This window comes from Gadus macrocephalus, chromosome 3 (genome assembly GCF_031168955.1).
Source record: "Gadus macrocephalus chromosome 3, ASM3116895v1".
In the NCBI taxonomy this organism is placed as follows: Eukaryota; Metazoa; Chordata; class Actinopteri; order Gadiformes; family Gadidae; genus Gadus; species Gadus macrocephalus.
Window position 1 is genome coordinate 21,883,338 of NC_082384.1, and position 25,694 is coordinate 21,909,031.

The 25,694-nt window shown below is 44.4% G+C and overlaps 3 protein-coding genes across 8 annotated transcripts in view; all 3 read left to right on the top strand.

The window, feature by feature from the left end:
- Positions 1–4,118: 4,118 nt before the first annotated feature.
- LOC132453570 (homeobox protein MSH-C-like) lies at positions 4,119–7,032 on the top strand. Its single transcript, XM_060046518.1, has 2 exons — positions 4,119–4,986; positions 5,701–7,032. Exons 1-2 carry the CDS (start codon positions 4,578–4,580, stop codon positions 6,114–6,116), a joined length of 825 nt encoding a protein of 274 aa, XP_059902501.1. The 5' UTR covers positions 4,119–4,577; the 3' UTR covers positions 6,117–7,032.
- A 1,033-nt stretch (positions 7,033–8,065) lies between these two features.
- On the top strand, positions 8,066–10,953 carry LOC132453580 (ATP synthase subunit d, mitochondrial-like). Its single transcript, XM_060046530.1, has 6 exons — positions 8,066–8,216; positions 8,727–8,854; positions 9,082–9,178; positions 9,298–9,369; positions 10,522–10,584; positions 10,773–10,953. Exons 2-6 carry the CDS (start codon positions 8,733–8,735, stop codon positions 10,902–10,904), a joined length of 486 nt encoding a protein of 161 aa, XP_059902513.1. The 5' UTR covers positions 8,066–8,216; positions 8,727–8,732; the 3' UTR covers positions 10,905–10,953.
- An 878-nt stretch (positions 10,954–11,831) lies between these two features.
- Positions 11,832–25,694, top strand: part of pnpla6 (patatin-like phospholipase domain containing 6) — a 31,833-nt gene continuing 17,970 nt past the window's right edge. For 5 of the 6 annotated variants that reach the window (XM_060046452.1, XM_060046455.1, XM_060046454.1 and 2 more), the window contains exons 1-19: positions 11,832–11,986; positions 15,124–15,212; positions 17,378–17,434; positions 17,596–17,683; positions 17,808–17,890; positions 18,920–19,011; positions 19,142–19,282; positions 19,796–19,955; positions 20,284–20,364; positions 20,546–20,674; positions 21,063–21,143; positions 21,521–21,650; positions 21,792–21,866; positions 22,526–22,620; positions 23,122–23,289; positions 23,473–23,550; positions 24,437–24,642; positions 24,868–24,999; positions 25,203–25,326. In XM_060046452.1, coding sequence (XP_059902435.1) covers positions 15,165–15,212; positions 17,378–17,434; positions 17,596–17,683; positions 17,808–17,890; positions 18,920–19,011; positions 19,142–19,282; positions 19,796–19,955; positions 20,284–20,364; positions 20,546–20,674; positions 21,063–21,143; positions 21,521–21,650; positions 21,792–21,866; positions 22,526–22,620; positions 23,122–23,289; positions 23,473–23,550; positions 24,437–24,642; positions 24,868–24,999; positions 25,203–25,326 — 1,968 coding nt within the window. In that variant the 5' untranslated portion in view covers positions 11,832–11,986; positions 15,124–15,164. The remainder of the gene's footprint in view (positions 11,987–15,123; positions 15,213–17,377; positions 17,435–17,595; positions 17,684–17,807; positions 17,891–18,919; positions 19,012–19,141; positions 19,283–19,795; positions 19,956–20,283; positions 20,365–20,545; positions 20,675–21,062; positions 21,144–21,520; positions 21,651–21,791; positions 21,867–22,525; positions 22,621–23,121; positions 23,290–23,472; positions 23,551–24,436; positions 24,643–24,867; positions 25,000–25,202; positions 25,327–25,694) is intronic. The other variant, XM_060046453.1, reaches the window with a different exon arrangement.

Sequence of the window (25,694 nt, forward strand, 5' to 3'; positions counted from 1 at the left end):
CATAAACTGGATCATGACTGGTTGTTTGTCTTCTAAAGATAGATCTGACATCTAATTATACGACAATGACTGCAGAGGTTTTCACATAAATGTGGCTTTGCTGCAATAAAATCGTATAAATTGATATAGACCACAAAATCAGGATCTGGTTTGTGCTTTCAGTTCCAAAACACTTTGGCCTACATTTTAATGAACAATCGGTGTAATACAATCCAAATCGATGAAACGCATACAGTTGTTCCTGCTATGAGCCTTGCTGGGCTGCAAGCAAAGTGAGTTGAGAGAAAATTGATGATGCTGCCTAGGTTTTATTCCTTCTCCTTCTCAAATGTACTGCCTCACAACCTTGGCTGCACTGAGAGCTGGAGCTTGCGGCGACATTCTTGGGTCTGTGAATGAGACCACAGAGTAGCCACACTGCTCCAACCCTCAGCCTGACTTGCCCACTCACATTGTCTCTAGACTTTCCTCAAGAATGCTCATTTGTATGGCTAAAGTCGAGCCAGGCAAAATTGCCAATTTGCATTGTCACCTCTTGCGGTTTTTCTCCCTATCAATCTGTGTTGGCCGTCCAGTGCACTGCTGGAGAAGTCCCATGCACAGTCCCACAATAAAAATGTTGTTGTTTTTTCGTGCTGGATGGAGAGACTTAAGAGTTCTGGATAAAAAACATACAGAATCATTGTTCTTCAAAAGGCTTTAGTGGCTTTTTTATTGAAATGCAATGCAACATATTTAAACAGATTGCATTCAAATGTTACATTTAATTTGTTTGGCTTTGTTCGTTTTTCTCAAGATAAGCCAGATGATATGCGATGGGAAACTTCATCATGGGATCGATTTGATCTAGTCAAACAAGAATCTATCACCATGCGCTTTCATTTTAAAAGCTCAAATCAATCTCCTATTACCCAGGATACCGTGGTGCCACGACAGGAAGTGGTTTTGGCAAACGCTTTAATTGTAGGCTTAAGCAGTCTGATGTGGATTAGATCAACTTGTTAAATCAGATTAATATATCCTATGATGCAGTGCAGTCATCGGGCCTGCAATTAAAGCCAGTCTCACAACAGTGACGCTAGTGAACTAAATAAAAAGGCATGTTTATCCAGCCTGAACATATCGAAACATGTACCAAAATAATCCATGATTACCTATTGTTCTTTCACCTCACCTTTAGATGTTTTGGTTCAGAGGTTCGTCACAGTGTGCTAGTACCTAACATTTCCTTTGGCCTCATGTAGCATAACCGTTGCCACGGATTGCCTGCAGAGTTCCCCCCGCGAGACGAGTGAGTGAGTGCTACAGTGTGAGCACGAGGGACACATGCTGACCCCCCCCCCCCCCACACCTCCTACCCTCACCCCCACCTACACACTGTCATGTTAGCAAAGCATATCATCCAGTGGGGCGGGGGGGGGGGGGGGGGGTTACCCGTGATGCTTTGTGCCCCCATGTCAACACATCTCACAGGTATTGGGTTCCGCGTACATCACGTCTCCCTTGTACTAAAGGACCGCTCTGTTTGCCGGAGGACTTTCGCTACAGCGGGGAATACGGCACATTGTTGCTGGTGGGACGGGGCACGCTTCTCTGTCCGCACTCAGCGGAGCTCTGAGTGTTCGTCTGTGGATGCACACGGTGATGCTCAGGGTTTCACTACACCTGAACCAACGGCTAACTGTCTGTACATACCAGAGGTGGGAATGTCAATCAGTGGATGCACACAGTGATGCTCTCAGCCCCTACCACATCAGAACCGACTGCCGTTAAGGGATCACAAAAGATCTGATCCCTTTTTGGGATCCTGGAGACCCTGATCCATAGACCTGGAGAAAGATGGGAAAAGGCAAGGAATCCCCGTGAAATCCTGAGTCTCTGGGTAAGTAGAAACGGGTCAAATGTCAAGCAAGTCGACATGAAAGAAAAAAAGCACATTAGGAATAACCCTGCCTGGCTTTCTCACGTATGGTTTGACGTGCCAAACCCTGGCACTAGCACTCGAGTGAGCGTCTGAGTGGTTTCATCCAAGCAATGAGAGTATTGGACATGGCCCCATACATACACACGAAAAAGAAACGTTTTCATTACTGGTCCCAGCAGAGGGGAAAGTGCTTCCCGTTGGGCCCAGTCCGGCCTTGAAGGACAGATCTGCTTTCAAACTTGGTAACGACTTCTGACACAGTTCACTCGCCTGCATGCTGTTAAAGAAATGTCTTGAGGGTCAGGCTAGGGGGCGTCCGAAATGATATACACTGGACAAACCGACGGAGGGGGTGGTTAAATGCAGTACTCAAGGGGGGGGTTTTATCTACTCTGAGTGTGTGTGTGTGTGTGTGTGTGTGTGTGTGTGTGTGTGTGTGTGTGTGTGTGTGTGTGTGTGTGTGTGTGTGTGTGTGTGTGTGTGTGTTAGCATGTATCACATGATCTCTGTATGAATATGCGTGCTATACAGTTCGACTCTCATCCCCGTCTCGCACGACACCGTGCAGATTAGATAGAGCGCAGGGTACATGGCTGCTGCTAGTATCTAAACCAAACCAGCTGGGTCCCAAGAGGGCCCTGGTGTGTCAGCAGAGAGAGAGAGAGAGAGAGAGAGAGAGAGAGAGAGAGAGAGAGAGAGAGAGAGAGAGAGAGAGAGAGAGAGAGAGAGAGAGAGAGAGAGAGAGAGAGAGAGAGAGGGGAGGGAGGGAGAGAGAGAAGGGTAGCTTTTCAGATAGGAAATGAAGGAGAGGGCTCACTGTCGGGCTTTTCTCAAGTCAAATGGTCAACCCACTTTATGGTCTGGTAAATGACTGTTAGCACCACAGGGATTTAAACAGCAAGTAGGGAGGAAAGCATGGAGACGAGAAAGAAAGGAAGATAGAAAGAAAGAAAGAAAGAAAGAAAGAAAGAAAGAAAGAAAGAAAGAAAGAAAGAAAGAAAGAAAGAAAGAAAGAAAGAAAGAAAGAAAGAAAGAAGGATGAAATAAAACAAGAAATTAAAAAGAAATAGGGAAAGAAGGAGAGAGAGAAAGAAGAAAAGAGAGAAAGAAAGACATAATTTGAAGCGAGCTTCTGTTTGCTCATTTGGTAAACGAACCTTAATTGTTTTCTTTCGGCTGGCCTTTGGGAAGTGATTTATTATAGTCACGTACCACAAGTCGTTTGAAACAGCCTATAATAGTTGGTAAACTAATACAATGTAAATGAATAAATCTGCCACGAGGACACCAAATAAACATGCAACTTCAGCTTAATATGAGCAAGTCATTTTTATAAACTAACACTTAAAAAATGAAAAGAAGGGCTCGGGATCCAAATGGGCTTTGTTATTCTTTCTTAAAACCAACTCTTAAAATAAACACTAAGGGCTTATCCTACACATGATTTTTTTATGTGTGTATATATATATATATATATATATATATATATATATATATATATATATATATATATATATATATATATATGTATTATATATATAAGCCTACTATAAAAATATTTTGTGTCTTATGCGTTGCTATTTTTCGTCGTTCACGGTCTCTCCAAACGTCTTCTAAAAAAGTGGAAAATGAAGCGTCAGAAGATCTTTTCTTCTCGGCATAGCACGCAGTGGACTATGAAATACTCTGAGGACAATTGATGAAGTGGAGTTGCGCGTCGCCTCTCCTCCTCCTCCTCCTCTGAGGTATCTCCTGTTTGATCCCAGCGCCTGGCGCCTTCCACAACACCACTCGTCTGGCTTATTAAACACTTTGACCTGGACCCAGAAACACGCCCGTTGTTTCTCCGCGGAGTCCATTGTGGTCCATAAAAAGGCTGGTGACAGGTCTTGAATCGGCCATAATGCTGTGACCAACAGTCATGCCTAATCAATTTATTTTCTGCATTGTTTATCTCACGCTTTGTTTCAATTTTTTATTTATTTCTTTTTAGATATTTTTAGGTGTTATTGAGCATTTTTTTTAATTATTTGTTTTGTTTTTACGAAAGGACATGAAGTGATCGGGTATTTTCATCTGATCGCATTTTTTTTTGCTATCATTTTTGGAAGAGATGTGTAAAATACGTGCTTTGGAATTCAAAGTTGACCACGAATGTTTCTCTGATAGCGGGTCGTTCTTTTGTACACTCTTTTTTTTTTTACTTACTTAGTTGCGATTATGTTACAGAAAGGTCTAAAGGCGCCCCTACTTTTTGGATGTAAATAGTCCTCCCCACTGCTTAATTGCGTTAAAATTGGTCTACTTTGTGTTAAGCGGAGACAAAACCCCGTGAGCCATCAATACCCCCGCGCAGCATGGGGTCTGTATGATTAACTTCTCATTCCTTTCAAAAGGCCTCTTCATGTCCCCCCTCGGAGTCAGTGGGCGAATCCAAACGCTTGTCAGGACGTCACGAAGTCCACCGATTGGTCTGCTCGGGGGAAGGGAGCAGTGACTGCCCTGTTATAGACGACTCCCATCCCGTGCGTAAAGGTATTGGGTAACTTTCTGACAGCGCGCAAACACATTGGACACTACACACGCACTTGCTGACTCCATTCCGCTGTACCTTGGCCCCTCGGAGGTGCATGGCCCCACGTTCCCTTGTCTGATGATGAATCCTACCCAGGGCTCGCCGTCCCGAGCCACCAAACCAGCGCCACATAAAGAGGAGACCACGGACACGGAGGGAGATGACTTCCAACCCAAAGACATGACCACTGACAAAGGATACAAACCCCAGCGGACCAGTCTTCCCTTTAGCGTTGAATCGTTGATATCTAAAACGACCACGACCTGTCGGACTTCTTACACCCCTCCAGACCTGGGTCTAGTCCCGGTCAGACCCGTGGCGGGGCAGAGCCCGCAGTTTTCTCCGAGGACTTTTTACGCCGAGAGGAAAGTTTCTGGAGAGGGTTCACAGAACGCGTCCAGTAGTCCGCTCAGCGATGATTGTCCGCCGTTTGGTGAGAAAGACCAGAGCACTTGGTTCCACGGGTCCTCCTTCCCGACTCCTCCGCGTAAGTGTTACCAGGACTATCCATTCTACTTCCATCTCAGTTACCCAGGATCTTATGTTGTTGTTGGTGAGACGCATGGATGCTTCGGCAGTGCTCATGAGAACGATCGCAGTGTGTGTTTGTGTGTGTGTGTGTGTGTGTGTGTGTGTGTGTGTGTGTGTGTGTGTGTGTGTGTGTGTGTGTGTGTGTGTGTGTGTATGTGTGTGTGTGTGTGTGTGTGTGTGTGTGTGTGTGTGTGTGTGTGTGTGTGTGTGTGTGTGTGTGTGTGTGTGTGTGTGTGTGTGTGTGTGTGTGTGTGTTACAGTAGGGCTACAGTATTCCTGATATTCCTCTTAATATTCCTGATGGACTCTATTCTTAGTTTTTGGTTGAACGAGGTCATTCAAATTATTAGTGCCCGTTTTTCCCATCTCACCACAAACAATTACTGACAGGGAGCAAAGTTGCAGTTGCTGAATGAATAGGCCTACATCATGTAGTGCCATATATATCTGTACCTATAACTATACTCTCTATCTATCTTTATTTATTATATATATATATATATATATATATATATATATATATATATATATATATAGAGAGAGAGAGAGAGAGAGAGAGAGAGAGAGAGAGAGAGAGAGAGAGAGAGAGAGAGAGAGAGATAACACAAAATGTTATGTTAAAGTGGGTGTCTGTTTGTACTTACCTGTTTGATTTCTTTGCTGTCTGTAGGAAGCGCCAGCCCATCTACGTGCGCGTTAAGGAAGCACAAAAACAACCGAAAACCTCGAACCCCCTTCACTACCTCGCAGCTGCTGGCGCTGGAGCGCAAGTTCCGCCAGAAACAGTATCTGTCCATCGCGGAAAGAGCCGAGTTCTCCAACTCACTTAACTTGACAGAGACGCAGGTGAAGATCTGGTTCCAGAACAGAAGGGCAAAAGCCAAAAGACTGCAGGAGGCCGAGTTGGAAAAGTATAAATTGGCCTCCAAGCCCGTCCTGCCTGCATTTGCGCTCCCCTTTCCCCTCGGAGCGCATCTCGGCTCTCCATCGATGTACGGACACTCCAACGCGTTCCAGCGGCCTACCCTGCCCGTCCCGGGACTATTCGGTGGACCGGTCACTTATGGGATGTACTACTTGTCTTAAATGGTCTTCCAAAGGGTTTATTGATGGTGGAAATACATGACCATATAGAAATGTTTTTAGTGTATTTGGATGTTTGCATTTACCTTGCGGATGGCAGTTGGGATGTATTTCTGAAACTATGTAGAGTGTAGAGAATCAGTCAAATAACCAAACGAACTCTGCTCCATCCAATTATATTTCGGTTAGGCCAAATGTGTTAAGTTATGGATACACGGGCCTTGATTAATTGAAACATAGTTCTCAGGTTATTTCCACCAAGGCCTACATGCCTTAAATATAGGCCTACAATTGGAACCGAAAACGTATTGGGCCTAACAACAGTCCGAATTGCTACTCATGATTAAATCTCATTGTATTACATGAATGTAATAATAAACTGTATATTAGGCCTAGTAGGCATATACCAGCAACAGAAAAGTACTTACATGGACTTAGTGCCTTATGACCAATGTGCTTAATAGAACAGGCGACCACCAGCTTTATCCTAACTCATTGACTGGCCTACGGAAGAAATTCAGTTTTCAACAGCCTTAGTTTCGGGACTGTGTCCCGTGCAGACAGTATTTTTTTTAATGAAATAACCTGTCTGCCAAATTTATAGAAAATAATAATAATAAATGAAATATATATTTTTTAGAAAGCGTATTTAGAATCCTAATTTCTTACTATCACAAGGTGGCCTTGATGGGGAAGATATTTGAAGTAGCCTACTTTTGTCTAAAAGTTTCGGTTTGTAAATAAAAAGTTGAGTGTTTGTAAGCCCTCTGACATTGCTTGGGAAACACGATTAAAAATGGTATTTATTGAATATCTCTGTATTTGTACTGTGTACATACATTCCTTATCAAAGAAATCCTCAGTTGCTTGCTAAAGTGATTTTAAAAATGTTTTTCAAAAAATAAACAAGTGAAATGTGTGAATGAGTGTTACTTATTTAAAAACCTGAGTTACGCGATTGAAACCATTGGAATCCATTGAAACGGGGCTGAGTTAAAACTAACGTGTGGTGTGAGTCTTATTCTTGGACCATTAGGCTACTTTACATTAGAGCGTCAAGACATAGGCTAGTCCTATTTTTTCATTCTTAATGTTATTAAGGGTTTCCCTGAGAAATGTTAATTTTTAGGCCTACATTTGTCCTGTATCTTCTTCAGATGGTATATTTTTATGGAATTGTATTTTTAGTTTTATTATACGTAGGCCTATTGAATAAATACACAGCAGGTTTACTTCAGGAGTCGATATAGTTATAACTGCTGATGACGGGGCAAGTTTATTCGCACAAACAAGCCTAGGTCTATTCGCCTCATCTTAAAATTCATTACATAAATATACTGTCATAGGTCTATACATTTTTTGGTATTAGCTTTAAAGCTACACAAACTGTTACACGTTTAATTATAATATGTAAGATTTAGGTATTCTCAATTGCTAGATTACATGTATGTCGACCTATATGCAAAGAAAGAGTGTGACATTATTCTTAATTAAACGTGCTACAATTGTAATAAAATAAAAAAGTTATTTCTCAATCTCCTTCTCCATTTCTATGTTATTTTATCTTTGTGCTTAAGCGCCCCTACGCATGTAAAGTGAAAGGAACGCTGCGCCCCTGACGTGACCGTTGTTATTATAATTCATACATGACGGTCACCAACAGGGGGCAGTATCCGGCTTTCTCTGCCGTACAAGACGGTCACCCATAGGGGGCCGTATCAGGCATACTCTGCCATACATGATGGACACCCATAGGGGGCAGCCTCAGGCTGCCGTGATAATTATGATTCATATATGACGGTCACCCATAGGGGGCAGTATCAGGCTTACTCTACCTTTATTATTATTATTATTATTATTATTATTATTATTTATAGATGACTGTCCCCGATAGAAGGCAATATCTGGCTTACTCCACAGATATAATTATTATTATTAATGCATGACTGTCACCAAAATCCCAGTATCTGGCCTAATCTAGTTATTATCATACATGGCGGTCACCAGTGGGGGGCGGTAACTGGCTTCCGCCCTTAACCTTTTGACTGAAGAAAAGTGGCTTCCGCAGTTGCGCACTTTCGCAGAAGACTCTATCGCTTCGAGGTAAGACATTAGAAGAGACAGTGGTTGGTTAAAGTACAATTCAGCGAATGTGTCTTTAAATTGGGTTATTTGTCGATCATCCATGTATGCACGTGTATGCTATGTAAAACATATAGGTTTCCTCGATTTCACATTCACTGTCAGACACGAAGGGCAGAATGTATTCTGACCTTGGCTGGTTGCAGACTGCCAGCTAGCTAGCCTGGATGCTAGTGCTCTATATTACGTTGCCGTCCTAGCTGTCAGAAAGGTTACTCTCTTACCGAACTATTCTGTCATTTGGTTGAAATTCTGTCCTGTCTGGTGGGCTATTGAGTCTTAATGCCGCACACCAATAACCCCGGCAATAACTTGCAACCAATCACAACATGTGTAAAGTTATTGATGCGATGTTTGCACATGTTTGAGTGACCCTTACGTCAATGCCATAGGGAACGAAACGGTAATCCTCTCGATTGCCATTCTACATTGACCAACTGCATGTCAATTATTTCCGTCTTGTTTCGATAGATCACAATGGCAGGTCGCAGAGTAGCCCTCAAAGCCATCGACTGGGTGTCGTTCGCCGAGCGCATCCCAGCCAACCAGAGGAGCATGTTCAACGCTCTGAAGACCCGCAGCGATGCCATCTCTGCCAAGTGAGTGCCGATGCAACTTTCGAGGACTACTTTTCTTTCACAAGCTACATATAATAAGTAGCTGTTAGTATTTTTATTATCGTTTTGAGTAAAGTGATTCACCGACCAACTAAGGCAAATCGTCTTGTGACTGGAGGGTTGCCTGTGTCATACGTCAATTTAAAGATAATCCCTCAAATAGTGAGTAAATGCAGACTTCGCATTATTGTTCATGCGTCTTCTACTAGGCTAACTTCTCTGCCACCGACCCCTGTCGTCATTGACTGGAGCCACTACAAGACTAACGTGGCCAAGGCCGGCATGGTGGACGAGTTTGAGAAGAAGGTGAACTGGGGGCAGGGTTTTCTTTTAACTCTATTATATATTTGTTTCAACCGTGTTTGTGATGTTTCTTGGTACCTCATTACTCAATCATACGACAATGTCTTCCTTCATCCCCACAGTTCAAGGCTCTGCAGATCCCTGAGGCTGCGGACACCCAGACCAGTGTAATCACTGCACAGGAAGCAGAGTCTGTAAGTCCAACCCAAATTAATGTTGCCTGTCTGTATCAATGTGTATCAATGCAGGGGATCCCGGATTCACCAGTGCAAGCCAACATAGGAGTTCAGAAAGACAGGCTTCTAATGATCATCCCTTGTTGGACAGTGGCTTTGGTCCTGTCTACACTTTAGAAGCTGTAGTACTTGTTTTATGTATGGCCTTGATGTCATGTGACAAGCCACCCTAACTAGAATCTGTTTAATCTTAAATGGCCTTTCCAAAACAGTTAAATTATTAATCGATTAAATTAATCCCTGGATAATCGATTTCTAAAAAGATAGTTTAATAGCCGTACCTAAACTTAAACATTGGATGGTACATGACAAACCTGTTTTCTTCCTATTCAGGCATACGGTAATTAAGTGCTTCTCTCATGCCAGTGTCTAGATTTTACCCAAATCCCTGCTCTCGTCAGGAGTTCTACAGCTGAAAAAGATGTAGTGAAGTGGCTCAGATGAAAACCTGCCATTGGTGAAGCGAAATGGATCATTTCAGGCTTCTCATATTTGTTAGGATTTCTGAAAGATCAAACAATTATAAAAGGGCTGCCTAAATCTCAGCTGGCAGAGACCGCTGCTGCAGAATTGGGTTTTTAATTTCTGTGTAATTGTGGGTAATGGATCGCCACAAAAACATAGCTAGCCTTTTGGTAGCTCTTGGCCTCATTTACGCCTTGAAAAAGCTGCTGAATACGTTCATTGATAACGCATTATTTAAACCATTAGGCCACCGCTTTCCGTATTCCTCCTATTTCTTTGGCCAGAGCGGACTAGTGTGACTGCCGCCATGGAAAACAAAATCCTTGGGAGAACCGTAAAACATTTAGTAAATAGTATTATTATTTTAACCAGTTAGTTAGTTTGGTCTCTCTGGGTTTTGCAGATTCTAACACTGGAAAGCAAGTTTCAAAGGGCTACCGAAGTTTTCGATTAATGTTCTGAAATCCGAATACAAAAGTGACGACGAATATCTGGCTATTGCATGCATGGACAGGACATCTTGTTTCCGTTATCTCGACCGAAGAGTTGACGTAAAGCGTTCTTGGACTGAGGGATGGCTTGTTTTCGTTGTGGTTGCCCAGTTGGGCATCTGAAATGATAAGCTGTATATTTCTATCTTAATAGAACAAGAATGCATTGGCCTACGTTGAAGAATCCAAGGCCCGCATTGCTCAGTATGAGGCACAGGTAAGATTGGAAATTGCACCCATAAATTCGGCCTTGAAATGTACAATCATGTCTAAAAATGACAATACCCTGGTCACCTGACCACCAATTTATAAAGGTAAACAAGATTCAAGATGGATTTATTGTCATATGCACAACAATAACAACTGTGTATGAATGTGTCCATATGCTTGCTTTTTTCCCCTCAGCTGGCCAAGTTAACCAACATGATTCCCTTCGACCAAATGACTGTCGAGGATCTCAATGATACTTTCCCAGAGACCAAGCTGGACAAGGTCAAGTACCCATACTGGCCACACAAGCCCATTGCTGAGCTGTAATCATACCCACCTGGAACCTCTCACAATAAATATGTATTTTAAATGTCAATTTTCTCTTTTTTCTTTACTTCTCTACTATATGACACAAATTGCTTATTCACTGCACCGCATGTATGAATACCTGACCTCGAGATTATGGTAGACCGACCGGTTCATTTTAGTGTTATTGTCTTCTGCCACCAGGGGACGGTATGGGCCCAAATTTTAATTATAATAAACACATTTACTTCTAAAGAGATTCGATTTTGACCCACAGTTAATCCATGTCTGGTTGTTCTACATCAGTTAAAAACGGTCTTCTTGCCAAGCAAATGTTAGTCAATGTGCATTAAAATAAGAAGACTGGCATTTTTATTGTTAAATCTACTTGATTAGCATCCCATATTAGTAATAATAATTGATCCGTTTTTTTTTAGCGATTTTCTAAGTACTCGGACGCTTTACAAATAAGAAAGGTATACGGACAGTACAATCGATCAAAAGGGAAAAATTAAATAAATAACACCACAACAATAGGCAAGACATTAAGGGAGCGGGAGAGTGGAAGATGGTAATCGATGTCTCTGTGTGTATCCATATTTGAAACGGGTTTGCCTCAGGACAAGAACCTTCTTCCATACAATGTTTACATCAGTGACTGGTGTACCAGTATGGGACAAGACCAGAGCCAGGGGTGACCTCATCGACTTGTTTACCGACGCCCTTTTCTCTATTTTTACAATAATCATGTGTGGTTTAAGGAGATTAGTTAAATATACTCTATATTATAACACGAGTAGGGTCAATATAATATCCTCAATCACATCTAGCCTTCTTACCTAAAATATAGAAAATATAATATTACAATGGGACTATGACCAACCAATCACGAGCAACGCTTTCCAATGATCATTGGACAATGCTTATATTTACATAAAAGTAGGCGTACTCTCTGGCTGCGGTCCCATCGCTGTTTTGCTGTTGGCTTACGGTCTGCGATGTACGTGTCCTGATTGGACAGCGTTCCCCACTGCTGTTCGTGAGAGACGATTTCCGCTAGCCGTTGTTTGACATTAACGATTGACGGGAGTACCCCAGTTTAGGTAAGGTTAACAAGCTTTTAAATGTTCTATATCTGCAAACACCCCCACCCAACGGCACGATGACGCTTGCCGTTGGGTGGGCCACCGGGGAGAATGACATGTATTTGTATTCAGTATGGAGTAACCAGATGGGGAGAAAATCCAAGTATTAACATGTAGTTTACGTTGCCCTGAACTGGCTGGTTGGTGGAGGTCAAAGGGAAAACCCAATACGCAATCTATGTATTGTAATGGTTATTCGGTGCACTAACCTCTGTGACGCCATGACAATACATACAGTAAATATTCTTCATTAGCTATGGGTAAGCTAACGGTACAGTGTAGTTGGCCTCAGCGAGGAGCCCTGTATCGTTAGCTGTGATCGGGATGGTAACGGTATAACCCCGTTGATTTTCCCCTCCCGTGACCGGCTTTCAGATTAATTTAATCCTATTGTTTTCCAGTGATTCAACGACGTGTCACGTTATCTATAAACGCTTGCTGCCATTGCAACATGACGCATGTGATCCGGTGTGTAAACCTAGGTATCCCTACGGTTAAGCTGCACATATGTAGTCAACGGTGTGTTTGTAATCCGTACTGCGTCAAAACAATCCGCTCTTCCCGACGCCAAGAAGTGTCCCGAAAGAGGTGATCATGAAAGGAAACGCTTGACAACGCTCTCTGTCAAAATGTTCTCGCAACGTCATGCGTTGGGGCTGTAGTGCAACGCCTGGAATGGTTCAAATTATGACAACCTTTTTCTGCTCGAGGAATATGAGCTGAGGTTGTCCCCAAGTCACCAAAGTAGTCGTAAGTGACGTGGGTATTACCCTACACCCCTAAAGTGTCATGGACCACACTGACAACCTTGACTAGGATTTTCTGCAAGTGTGTTCAAGCGTTCATGCTCTTATGTGGCAATATCTTTCATGTTGTTGTTTTGATTCTGCCACATACCAACTTGCAACGGTACAATGCTATCTAAGTCCTCTCACGTAATATGCATGAAGCTCTAATACTACACGCCTTAATGTGTTTGCCAAATATGCATGCCAATGTGAAAGCATATCTCGTGCAATGACAGTTGTCTTAACTGTAGGCATCCTTGAAGAATAGTCTTTGGTGTTTTGGTGGGTACCGCTGCCCCAAGTGAAAACAGGCCTGTCTGTGAGGCCGAGGGCCCGTGGTAGATTGGAGCTATCAACACTAGCGTCATTGTGTGTTGAGAACAATGGGATTCAGCATGCATTGAGAGAGAGAGAGAGAGAGTGGTGTATGGGTAAGGGGGTTAAACCCTGGCAGGAGTGAGACTGCCAGCTCCGCTCACAGAGAAAGCTGACAGGCTGCTGTGGTTGTAACCATGTCAATACTATGTGTAATACTGCATACAGATGGAGAGTAGCATACATACTGAAGCAGTCTAGAATGGCAAGTGGTTTGATCCTTCAAATGGTAGAAGGGCAAATTGCAATGTGCTATTCAAAATTTGCCATCTGTAAATAATAGGTAGATGCATTCTGTTGCAGAATAACAGCACCTGATATTCATACAACAAATTGTGATCACTCCCTCATGAGGCAGATAATGTGTAATATATTATTATTAGGCACCCTAAAATGTAGGGGTAATGTTGCCCTGAATTTGAGGTAGAAAATACAGAAATATGGTTGATTTAGACCTATTATACATCTGATATTGAACTTCTGTTGAACAAGCCATATTTACGCTCAATACATATAAAAAAAAATCAATTAACTTGCTCAGGCAAATGCCCAGGTGGTTAATTAACATTCAAATAAAAGAGGGTTAATTGTGTTCAGAAAAGAGGATCTTTAATTCTGATCTGTCTTGTCACCTATTTAACCATACTATTACTAGCACTACCACTGGCCCATCCAAAATACAGTCTCATTGAAGCCCTGTAGTAGCATTCTGATGTGCTTGTTGCTTGTAATATGACACTCCCAGCTCTTGCCTGATTCAATCTCAACAAGGCAATAGCATGCCTGCCCTTAGGCGATGATGTCGTGTCCCAGAGTGAGACATAGATTTCACAATATACAGTATATTACATTAATAAGCTTCAGGAGATGATGTCATCTCTGGGTTAGACATATATTTGACAATAGTTATAACATCGATATGCTCTGTAAACACTAAGAAAAACCAATAAACAAAGTGGCTCACTGTGAGTGGTTGTCAATGGTTGTACATTCGATACAGCTATGCACATTAATCTAGTTCAAAACAGGATTTTGTTGCCTGATAATCCTTGTAATGCATTGAATGAGCTGCTGATGTTAATGGCTGATGGGTTAGGCTACATCTCACCCATTTTGGATGTCCAATGGAGTACTTAAGCTTTCGTAACAGCCATTGCAACAGAGTAAGTAGTAGCATTGACATTATAATATCAATACAAATAATATATTGCGTAGCCCGTAGCCCATAAAAAAATGATATATATCTATCGATGATAGATATCGATTTATATAATTTTTTAAGCACTTGACTAATGTGTGTAAACATACCGTACTGAAGCCATTACATATATCTGAAACAATACCAAGTAAGACCGCAATGCATTATAGATACCCTTGCACAGCATTGCAATGATATAGAAGTATTTACTGGTAACTGGCGACTGACAGAACAACACACATCCGGTGCGCCTAATAAAAGTACTCTGCTAGATCTATGACTTATTTATTGCTTTTATAAACAACCACATAGCTGTCTTCTGTGTTCAATTGTGAGATTGAAAAGAATATGTAAATATTTACTTTCTGGGGAAAATAAAAGTGTGGTTGGCCTTTGCAGTTCAGTCTACCAAAATGAGACATGTGCTCTGTATTACATCCTCAAACTATCCAGTCCAGCTGTGTGTTGGTGTTCTTCCAGTGTTTTAGCGGGCTTTATGAATAAACCCACTACACAGACCAACCACCAGTCACAAAGCCAACAGTGGCTGCTTGGGGCGGGTTCTGCCATGCTTGTGCACATGCTCATCGGGGTGAGCAATCTTTGGGTTTGGGCACGTGCTGATCGGCTGGGCATTTTTTGTGTTTGTGCACGTGCTGATCGGCTGAGCGTTTGTGGGTTTGCTCGACTACATGTGGTGATGCTGACGTCGTAGGGTTTGCGTTGTCTTCCAGAGGCCGTTGATGGACCATCCGTATGAAGAGGCGAGGTCAGAATGGGTCAGCGCGTCTCGGAACCAGAGGTCCAAGGGGACGCCTCCGAGGTACACACACACACACACACACACACACACACACACACACACACACACACACACACACACACACACACACACACACACACACACACACACACACACTCTTCCAGAGTACATTGCACGATCATTACTTTACGGAGAACTCCCCCTCATGCTATTAATTATTCATTACAAGTTTGCCATTGATTTCTGTGCGCTCCCACCATATGCCAGTCTATCATCACTAGGATCCAGTTCAAACTATTATCTCAGGCCCCCTCCCACTGATCAATAACTACTGATAGGAGAACGCTCTAGCCGCCAGCTCAAACACAATTGGTCTCACCCTAAGAAAACTGTTGTTTGTCGTCATAGTCTTTATTGAAGCACAGCAAACAAGCTTATCATGTTTTACACTCATTGCACATCACAGGGTGAGGTCATTGGGCCGATGAGAAAAGGTGTTCTTCAAAGTCTGCTCTAGATGGATAAAGGTTACTTGAATCACAATGAGTTTATTATCTATACTACTCTACTCCAATGTCCTGCCCTACAATATAGTCTTCAGTAAAAAAAAAAAGATTAACAGAATAACCTTTGGACTTGGTACTCTACATGAACAGAGCTATTCCACACACTTGATGACAAGAAATTATGCACACAGTATGACATGAATGAACATTTCATAATTGCTATTTTTTGGGATTGGTCACAATTCCATAATGCCAACTCAGATCAGTGTCTGACAAGGACTTGGATTACAATATACTAATTCTTCTTTCTCTTGTTCCACTTCGGTTTTTTCACACAAGCACATCTTTTTTTACTTATGGTTTTAGAACCTCAATAAATACTTGATTCTGTTTGGTCAATACAATTCAAAGCTTGTCCATTATTTAGCAATGACGGAACACCTTAAAAGATGCAAATCATTGCGCTATAAAATCCTCAGTCAAATACAACAATCGACCACATGAAAATTCTCAAAGGCTCAATGTTATCATGTTTTAAATTGAGCTGATTTCAATCATTAAAAAGCTGATTAAGTTATAAATAATATTAACATATCTATTCATTGTTGGTTACTGTGGTACAAGCGGGAGATACCACTCCAGGAAGGACGGAGGGGGATGTGTCCCCTTATGGGAAAATAATGTGGTGTGGTGTGTCTGTGGATGATGGCTGGATTAAACGGCCTCACCTGGCCTGAGTCAGACTTGTTGGTTGGTTGGTTGGTCACCCCTGTAAACAGGTTTAACCTACACAGGTTAAACTAGCCATCACCACACACCCAGGGAGGGATCTCCTGCCTGAAAACCTTACAATAAACTAGCCTGGGAACGAATCTTGCAAGCTCATGTTTAATTTGATCTGCAGATAAGGTCTGGCTGCCCTCCAATACAAAAAGATTTCTGCCTGATACGAGACAGACCGACCAATCCCAGCCACACACATTCTTCTTCAGAAAATGCACATGCAGAGACATTTCAATTCGTCTGGCAATGCCAGACTAACAAGAAACAGGGTTTCAAACACACATAGCTGACTATTACTGGGTCCCTCCTGACAAGTCATGCAACACTGGCATGGCTACCATGTGTTTCAACAGTGGTATACAACCCCTGCCTTGCCTCGTCCATATCCACCAGCCTCTGTGTTCTGTGTTATGATCCAATAAACGAGTCCCTCCCTTCTATTCCTGTCCTCGCCTCTCTCAAGCTCCATCGTCATCTCTTTCAGTCCTGCGCGCCTTTCTCCTCCATTCCACGTCCATCCCTCTGCCACCCCCAAACTCCCACCTCGGTCAGGTGATGTCGGCCTAACCTTTCACACACAACTGATGTGTGGGTTGTGCTGGGATACCCCGATGAGATGAAACGCACGGTCACGCTTTCCCCTCAGCCCCCACTCACGTCTTTTGGATTATCAAACATTCCCGCCTCCGTAGGAAAATCCCGGGCACCCACATTCCACAACGCCTCATTTGTCCCTCCGCCCTGCATGTCATGCCCACACAAGCAGGGTGTCTCCTCAACACACGATAGCTAGCTAATCAGCCTGAAAGCCAGCTAGCTGGAGAGCGGCCACATCCCAGCTCCTTGTTGTGACATAAGCCTCACCGTTGCCGCTAGCATACCGCGGCTCCAGGAGCGTTTTTTCCAATGGCGTGTCCTTCTGTTTCTGTGTTCCAGCAGGCCGGGTTCAATAACATTAAGACGTTTGTGGAGGAGGAGCTGCAGACGAGCATGGTGAGCCTATTTCTAAAGACCCTCGGGCGAGAGATTATTTCTGCACCCCTGTTTAGCCGGTGACATGAGTCAGTGCTAAAGCGTTATCCAAAAAGAGGACATAGACATTGATGTCCTTACTGCAATGGCTTTCTCCATGACCTCCTGCCTCTTTCCGTCAGATGATGGGGATGGTCATTGGCGCGGGTATCGTCATAGTCCTCATCGCCGTCCTCATCTTCTTCATTTTACGAAGGATCCAGCTTCGAAGTAAGTTATAGGACGGATCTACATACAAGGACAATAAATGTGAAAGTAATGGATTTAACTTGTTCCGGCACCTAATTTTCCTCCTGGCTCTAAGTCTTGAATTTACACCTGCTCTCATTTTCAGACTTGGAAGCCCAGGAAGTTCCAAAGTACCGCTTCCGCAAGAGGGACAAAGTCATGTTCTATGGGCGAAAGATCATGCGCAAGGTGTGTGTTCGCTGGCCCTGGTCCTCAGTCCGTTCTTCAGTCAAAGCAAAGAGTGTGGTCCATGTGACTGGAAAACAGGGGCTTTAGACTGTCCAGGGGTTTTATACTGGTTGCTTTGTTTTTTTGCTCTATTGTTCCGGCAATCCATCCGTTTACATAGAGCGTAATGGTAATACAGAGGCTATGATAATGAGCAAGACCACCAATAACTAGACTTTTCAACTTGCCGTGGAACTAGTTAAAAGCTAGGTAGGGAAACGGATACGAAACACAAATGTGCAGTGTTTATAACTTCATGCATTTAGCAGAATGGACTTTGCATTGAATATAATATCCTTGTAGCAATATGCACGCCAAACTCCATCTGGGTGACATTGGCCTGGCTCCTCCATAACTAGGCTGTGTTGGAGCCGGTTTATTTGCAGCTATTGAGTATTATGATACACAGCTGGAGGTGTAATGTGTTGCCATGCCAGAGTACTCATGGCGCGTGTGAGGGAGTGGCTGGTGGAACCTGTACACACTGATTGCTCAATGCACCATATGTTAACACCCTCACCAAGCCCTGGGGTGAATCAGTCTGACTCAGTCCAGGTGAGGGTCAGTTATACAGGTAATGTGTATATAATGTCCCATGTGTGGCATGCAGAATGTGTATATGAGCCCAATTTGAATAAATCAAATGCTTTGCATGTGTTCAAACCAGATGAAAGCAAAGATTAAACCAGGCATTCATGCTTTAATAGGTTTATCAGTCAGGGCCTGCACAGAAGCCATTGGGAATTTAAGCTTCTTGTGTGGTTGGTTGAGTACTCCCTCACACATATTGACTCAATGGATTTTGATAGAATGTTTTACAGTCTACGTTTTGGATTAGGGCCAGTGTATGATATCGTTGGAGGCATGCACTATCTAGGCTTGTTTTCTTAGCGCCAGGGGCATTGTGGTGGAGCCCTGCTGCCACCACTGTCACATGATCAAATGACATCAGCGTCTGAAGAGCTTGTCCCTGCCTCTCCCCCCGTCCAGGTGTCCCAGTCTACCTCTTCCCTAGTGGGCACCTCCTCCTCATCACGCCCACGCCTGAAAAAGAAGCAGAAGATGCTCAACATTGCCAAAAAGTACGCCGGCACAGTGTCACACGCGCCAATCCCTTTCTTCTCTCCCTGCATAGCATGGTTTCTCCTTGTGTCATGTTGATTTTCCCTCGGTGTCTCCCCTTCCTCCCTGACTCGCTCTCCTCTTCGCCAGGATCCTGCGCTTTAAGAAGGAGGTGCCCATCCTTCAGGCGAAGGAGCCACCCCCCTCCGTGCTGGAGGCGGACCTCACAGAGTTTGACGTGGCCAACTCCCACCTGCCGTCCGAGGTGCTCTACATGCTCAAAAACGTCCGGTAAGGCTGGCAGGACCAGACCTCCTTCCTGGGTCACACACCGCTTGATTCATGTCCCGAGACGTTTTACGATTCATGACTGGAGGGTTTTCAGTGCCAGGCAGATCATGCCCTGATTTGTTCATACCACGGTTCGATCAATAAAAGGTATGCAGGATGAATTGCTTAGCCTAGGGGCTCATCTTAGCTGCCGTATAAAGAAAAGATTTTCCAGAAACAAGACGAAGCATGTGAAAGAGCATTTTCTTGCTATCTTCAGCAGAAATTTCTCTTCAATCATTGTAAAAAATATATATATATATCAAGTGAGGCTGCTTTCCTGACACTTAAACCTGTCTCACTGTCAACTACTGGAAAAGTACTGGGAAAGGCTTCAATAATTGAACAGTTGAACGAATGTGAATATTGATTCTGTTCTGCTGACCAAAGCAGAAAAGCTTGTTTCATATTTATTATTATAATCACTGTTTTTCTATTTTCATGTCCGTCCGTCCCTGCCTAATGTGTCTATAGTGTGCTGGGTCACTTTGAGAAGCCCCTGTTCCTGGAGCTTTGCAGGCACATGGTGTTCCTGCAGTTCCAGCAGGGAGAGCATGTGTTCCGCCCGGGTCAGCCGGATAGCAGCATCTACGTCGTCCAGGATGGGAAACTGGAACTGTGCCTTACTGGAATGGTGATCAATGATGCACTTATTAGAACATAGCTTAGAAATCACAGCAGTAACTAAACAAGTGTTCCCCACCGCTACCGGTGTTGCTATGTATACCCGAGTGTAATGTAAAACTACGTCAATGAAGCCATTAACATGCCTCATTAATTATACGTGCCTTGCATCGGTGTTGTCTATATCTATTTAATCTTGCCCTGCAAAGACACTTTTCACGGGCGAGATTTGAAGGTCGTGATCCAGATCCATGCCCTTCAAGCGTAGTTACGTTGAGTAAATATCCAAGTGAACTGGTTAAAATGAAACTCAAGACATGTGTGTCCCGGTCTCTCAGGATGGAAAGGAGAACGTGGTGAAGGAGGTTTACCCCGGTGACAGCGTCCACAGCCTTCTCAGTATCCTGGACGTCATCACGGTACCACAACACACATACACCACACACACAACATCACACACTACACACACACGCCGGCGCACACACACGCCACACCCACCACAAAAACCACACACCCCATAGACACAAGAGAAGGTCTCGGTGGTGTCAGTGTGTGCAGTGTTTGGTGGTTCTGATCCCGTTGTGTGTTGTGGGTCTGAAGGGCCACCAGAAGCCCTACAAGACGATGTCGGCGCGGGCGGCCGAGGTCTCCACCGTGCTCCGACTCCCCGTTGAGGCCTTCCTGTCCATATTCGAGAAGTACCCCGAGAGTCTGGTGCGGGTCGTGCAGGTACGTGCCCTATAGCCGTGTGTAGCATTTGTCTGTTTGTGTGTAGAGCAACGCATATCCAATCAAAATAACGTGTTTATCAATAAGTGGCATATTAGTAGTATTGTTGTTTTTTTATTGTATTTGTTGGTGTTGAACATCAACCAAGTTTGTCTGGTGGAAGCTAAAAAAAAATCTATTTTCAAAGAGAAACGTTGCTGAATGACTAATCTGCAAGCCTTGCAGAATAGTCATTTCAAACAAGGTTACAGGATACAACAGACACTGGGAGATAGGGAAGTCATTTTTAAACATAGTGGTTCCACATCAAATTAAAGGAAGCTGCACTGGGATAGAAACTAGGGATCAAAACATTCACGGTTTGGTTTCATGCGTTGTGTTTCATCAGATCATCATGGTTCGACTACAGAGGGTGACTGTACTGGCTCTGCATAACTACCTGGGGCTCACCAATGAGTTGTTCTGCCATGTGAGTTTATAACACACACACACACACACACACACACACACACACACACACACACACACAGACACACAGACACACAGACACACAGACACACACACAGAGACAGAGAGAGAGGTGTGATTTATTAAGCCCATAGCGCCATTGAATATTTCATATCTTTATATTGACTGACATTTTCTTGTTCCATCGTTCTATAAAACCGTGTCGTAATAACTGCACGTGAAGCGATTTACATTCAAACATTGACGTCGGATCAAGCAATTTCCGCATCCTTCCATCGATGCCTATCTTTGGTTCAAATCTAAACTCGGCACGACGATCTGATCCGAGGTGTAGTTCTGGGGGGTCCGACCCAGCCTAACACGCTGTCCATCATGCAGGAAATGCAGGCCTTGCGTCTGCCGCCGGTGCCCCCCCACCAGCCCCGGACCAGCCCCATCCGGCACGGCAAGCGCTTCGGCAGCCTGACCGTCACGGAGGAGCACCGGGAGGCCGCCGTCAAGGGCGAAGGTGGGCCCGCTCGCACCCACAATGCACCGGGGGAACTGGGTCCAGGCTTCAGCACGGAGGTCCCTGTGCTCTGCTACGGTGGAGGACCGCGAGCGCTGCTGACTTACGGACCTTCACTTTGCTGTGTGTTTTTGTGTGTAGGTGGGGAAGCAGGGAAAGACGGAACGACAGTGCCAACGCTCAGCAGAACCATCTCCATGCCGGTAGACATCGCTGGTGAGACTTTTATGTGCTCTTCGGTGTTCAAGCCTTAACATTGTGTTGGTTGAAACGTGGGATATATTGGACTAAACTGGTCCCAACCTTATGTTGCATATTGTTTTATAAAATGGTCCCAACATGTGATTTATACTTCTATGAAATGGGTCTTCATGATGTGATATATCGTTATATAAACGGTCCCAACCTTTTGATTATCGTTCTATAAATGATCCCAACATGATGTGATTTATCGTTCTATAAAGTGGTACCAACATGTTGTGATTTATCGTTCTATAAATGCTCCCAAAATGATGTGATTTATCGTTCTATGAAACGGTCCCAACATGATCTGATTTATCGTTCTATGTAACGGTCCCAACATGATGTGATTTATCGTTCTATGAAACGGTCCCAACATGATGTGATTTATCGTTCGATGTAACGGTCCCAACATGATGAGATATCTCGTTCTATGAAACGGTCCCAACATGATGTGATATATCGTTCTGTGAAACGGGGGAGACATGAAGTTCCCTCTCCCCATAGTCATGTTGTATCACCGACCTGTCAGCTCCCCAGTGCACTGACCTCGTTTAGCTTCAACACCACTGGGAACTACATGGGTGTTGGGAGCTGAGCTGTTTGGTGTGTGTGATGTGTTTGTGCCCATGCAGGGATGCAGAAAAGCCTGCGCTCTGACTTTGACATGGCCTACGAGAGGGGCCGCATCTCTGTCTCCGCGGACGAAGGCAACACCCCGCCCACCAAGGTTCGTTCCCTAAGCACGCACCAATCACGTGCACACACTGGCACACGAACTGACACACACACTTGTCTTGCACACACACTGGCACACGCATGCACGCACACACTGGCACCCACACACAGACACACACTGGCACGCACACAGACTGGTGCACGTGCTAACACACACACTGGCACACACCCACACAGGATAAGCCTTTCACACTTTGTAGATGTTTGACGAGTGCATGTGTTTGACTTGATTAGATTAAGAGGAAACAGACGCATCATGTTCCTGCTTTGGATTCAGTGAATGAATCAAAATGCCCCGACATGATACCCAAGAACACATTTATCCATAGTTCATCGATTTCAGCGGCAGGATAAATCCAAACGATCGATTTATTAACAAATATTTGGCTTAGAAACATCCAGTCCTGTCCCCCAAAATAAAACGTTGTCCGCCGACGAACAGCGAGGCGTTTATCCTGACCTCGGCCTGTGGTTTCCGTTTGCTCTGCCCCAGGACCTGAGGGAGAAGAGGGTAACCCTGGACGAGGCCCCGTCCGGGGTCTACCTGTACCCAGAGGAGGAGCTGGGGGCCGACAGCATCTTCTCCTCCAGCCCCGGCAAGCCCAGCGGCACCGTGTTCGAGGAGGCCCAGAAGGAGATCCTCAAACTCATGAAGATCGAGGTCAGTTTGGTCTCTTCTTGTTGGTTGCGTAAACCACAGAAAACTATGCATACATTTTGCAATTGAAATGTTGTTATTTGGTTTTTAAATGTTGCTTTCATACTTTCTGGCCCTGCTCCACTGACACTTGACGTGCTGATCGTAAGACCCTTTGACTTGCCCTCACCGTCTCCTCTCATTCAGGACCCTGCCTTGTTGAACGGGAGGGTCACACTGCACCAAGCTAAAGCCGGCGCTGTCCTGGCAAGACAAGGAGACCAGGTAAACTGCATCTTCTACTGCCTAAACACACCATTAAATATCAAACTCTGCTGTTACGAAATTGTGGTTTTTGCAATAACTTGTTTCAGCAGACATCCATCCATTCCGGCCGTTACATTTGTTTGTTTACTGATGAAAGTACACATTGCTGCTTCAACATTTCCCAACGGTAAACCTCAAATGGGACTTAACCGTCAACTGAACAGTAGATCTCTTGTGGCAATCATGCTGCTGCTTCCCCTTCTCGTGTGTTTCCCCACACCCGCATTTGTATTTATTGAACCATAATAGGAAGTATAAAGCAGACAATGTTCTCTGTGAATATGCTTATGAGATACATGTGTAGCCAGACATGCTCTCCATTGAAAGTCAGTGGGTCAACGTCTAAACGACCACTATGCCAATATCCTTGAGCTGTTGTCAAAATGGCGATTTACATACCTTAGATTTGCATGTTGTGTCGCACCTCTTGTCTCTAACGACATACAACCTTTGAACTGGCTGGAGCTGTTCCAATGTGAATGTGCTTAATGCTGTATGGTTGTGCCCCACCTAACTTTGACGTTGATTTGGATAAAAGCATGAAATGACTAAATGTAAAATGTAGGAAATATACTAAGCCAGGGACCGAAGTAACTTTTAAAAAGACATTGTTGCCGGGCTTGACCCACACATGTCTCACTCGCTTAAATCGGGCCGCAGGAATGAACGAGCTCTGGTCAGCTCTGTCCCTCCGTATCGGTCGTCTGTGTGAGCGTACGTTCCCGCGGTCCCCTCGACCGGCCCTCCTCCCATCCCCCGGCCCTGTAACAGATCTGAAAAACCCTGGGGAACCCTGAAAGGCATTTAACCGGCGGCTACCCACTTCCTCTTCCCTCTCTCCAAGGACGTGAGCCTGCACTTCGTCCTGTCAGGCTGTCTGCACGTGTACCAGCGCATGATCGACAAGCAGGAGGCCGTGTGTCTGTTCGTGACCCAGCCCGGGGAGATGGTGGGCCAGCTGGCCGTTCTCACCGGGGAACCCCTCATCTTCACCATCAAGGCCGTGCGCGACTGCACCTTCCTCAAGATCTCCAAGTCGGACTTCTACGAGTGAGGGAACACAAATGAAAGGCCTAATGTTTCAGTATCACACAGTGTGTATATATGTGTGCGTTGCAACAATGCAATGAATGTCCGTTCCACGATCATCTCTCTCGTGTGTCCCTTGTGTCTCTCATCAACACAAGAAGCTTTCAACCCTCACTTACCGCTGACCACACTTCCATTGCACGCTAGTGTCTCGATTGCTCAAGTGCTGTGTGATGCCCCCTGCAGGATCATGAGGGAACAGCCCAGCGTGGTGCTGAGTGCAGCCCACACTGTGGCCGTGCGCATGTCGGCCTTCGTCAGGCAGATGGACTTTGCCATCGACTGGATCGCGGTGGAGGCCGGCAGGGCCCTCTACAGGTACGCTAATGTACCCTCTGATGGATAAGGTTGTCGTTACTTTAATGGATCATAGGAAATATAGTGTCAATGGTAATGACCTTTGTTGTGGCTGATGTAGATACACAAACGACCGCCGTTCAAATAAGATGGCTGTGGGATCCTATTTATATATATCGGTGATGAGTGTCCGACAACTTTTGCCCCTGCTTCCCTTGCCACAGGCAGGACGACCGGTCGGACTGCACCTACATCGTTCTGAACGGACGCCTGCGTTCGGTCATCCGCAAGGCCAACGGCAAGAAGGAGCTGGTGGGGGAGTACGGCAGAGGAGACCTCATAGGAGTGGTGAGGGCCAGCCCCTGTTTACTCCCATCTTCTACCTTTTGTAACTACCAAAGGTAGAAGATGGGACCATTATTTAGCAAATTAATCCTGGTTTAGAAAACACGAGCGTGGTCATGCTGTATTTGTATGTATGAATGCCTACCACCATGCTCAGGTTTTGCATAGTGCCACAAACAAATGCAGTGAGTTTCTTGTTTACTTTATTGTTTGTTTGAGACATTTGTTTTACCAGCACAGGCTGCTGTGTACAATTGCGCTGGGCCAACTACAACTCAATGCTCATTTGCACTCCCTTGTGGCCAAATATACTATAACATATTAATTTGTGAACGGTGTGACGAAAAGCCACAAAACGGAGACACAACCGC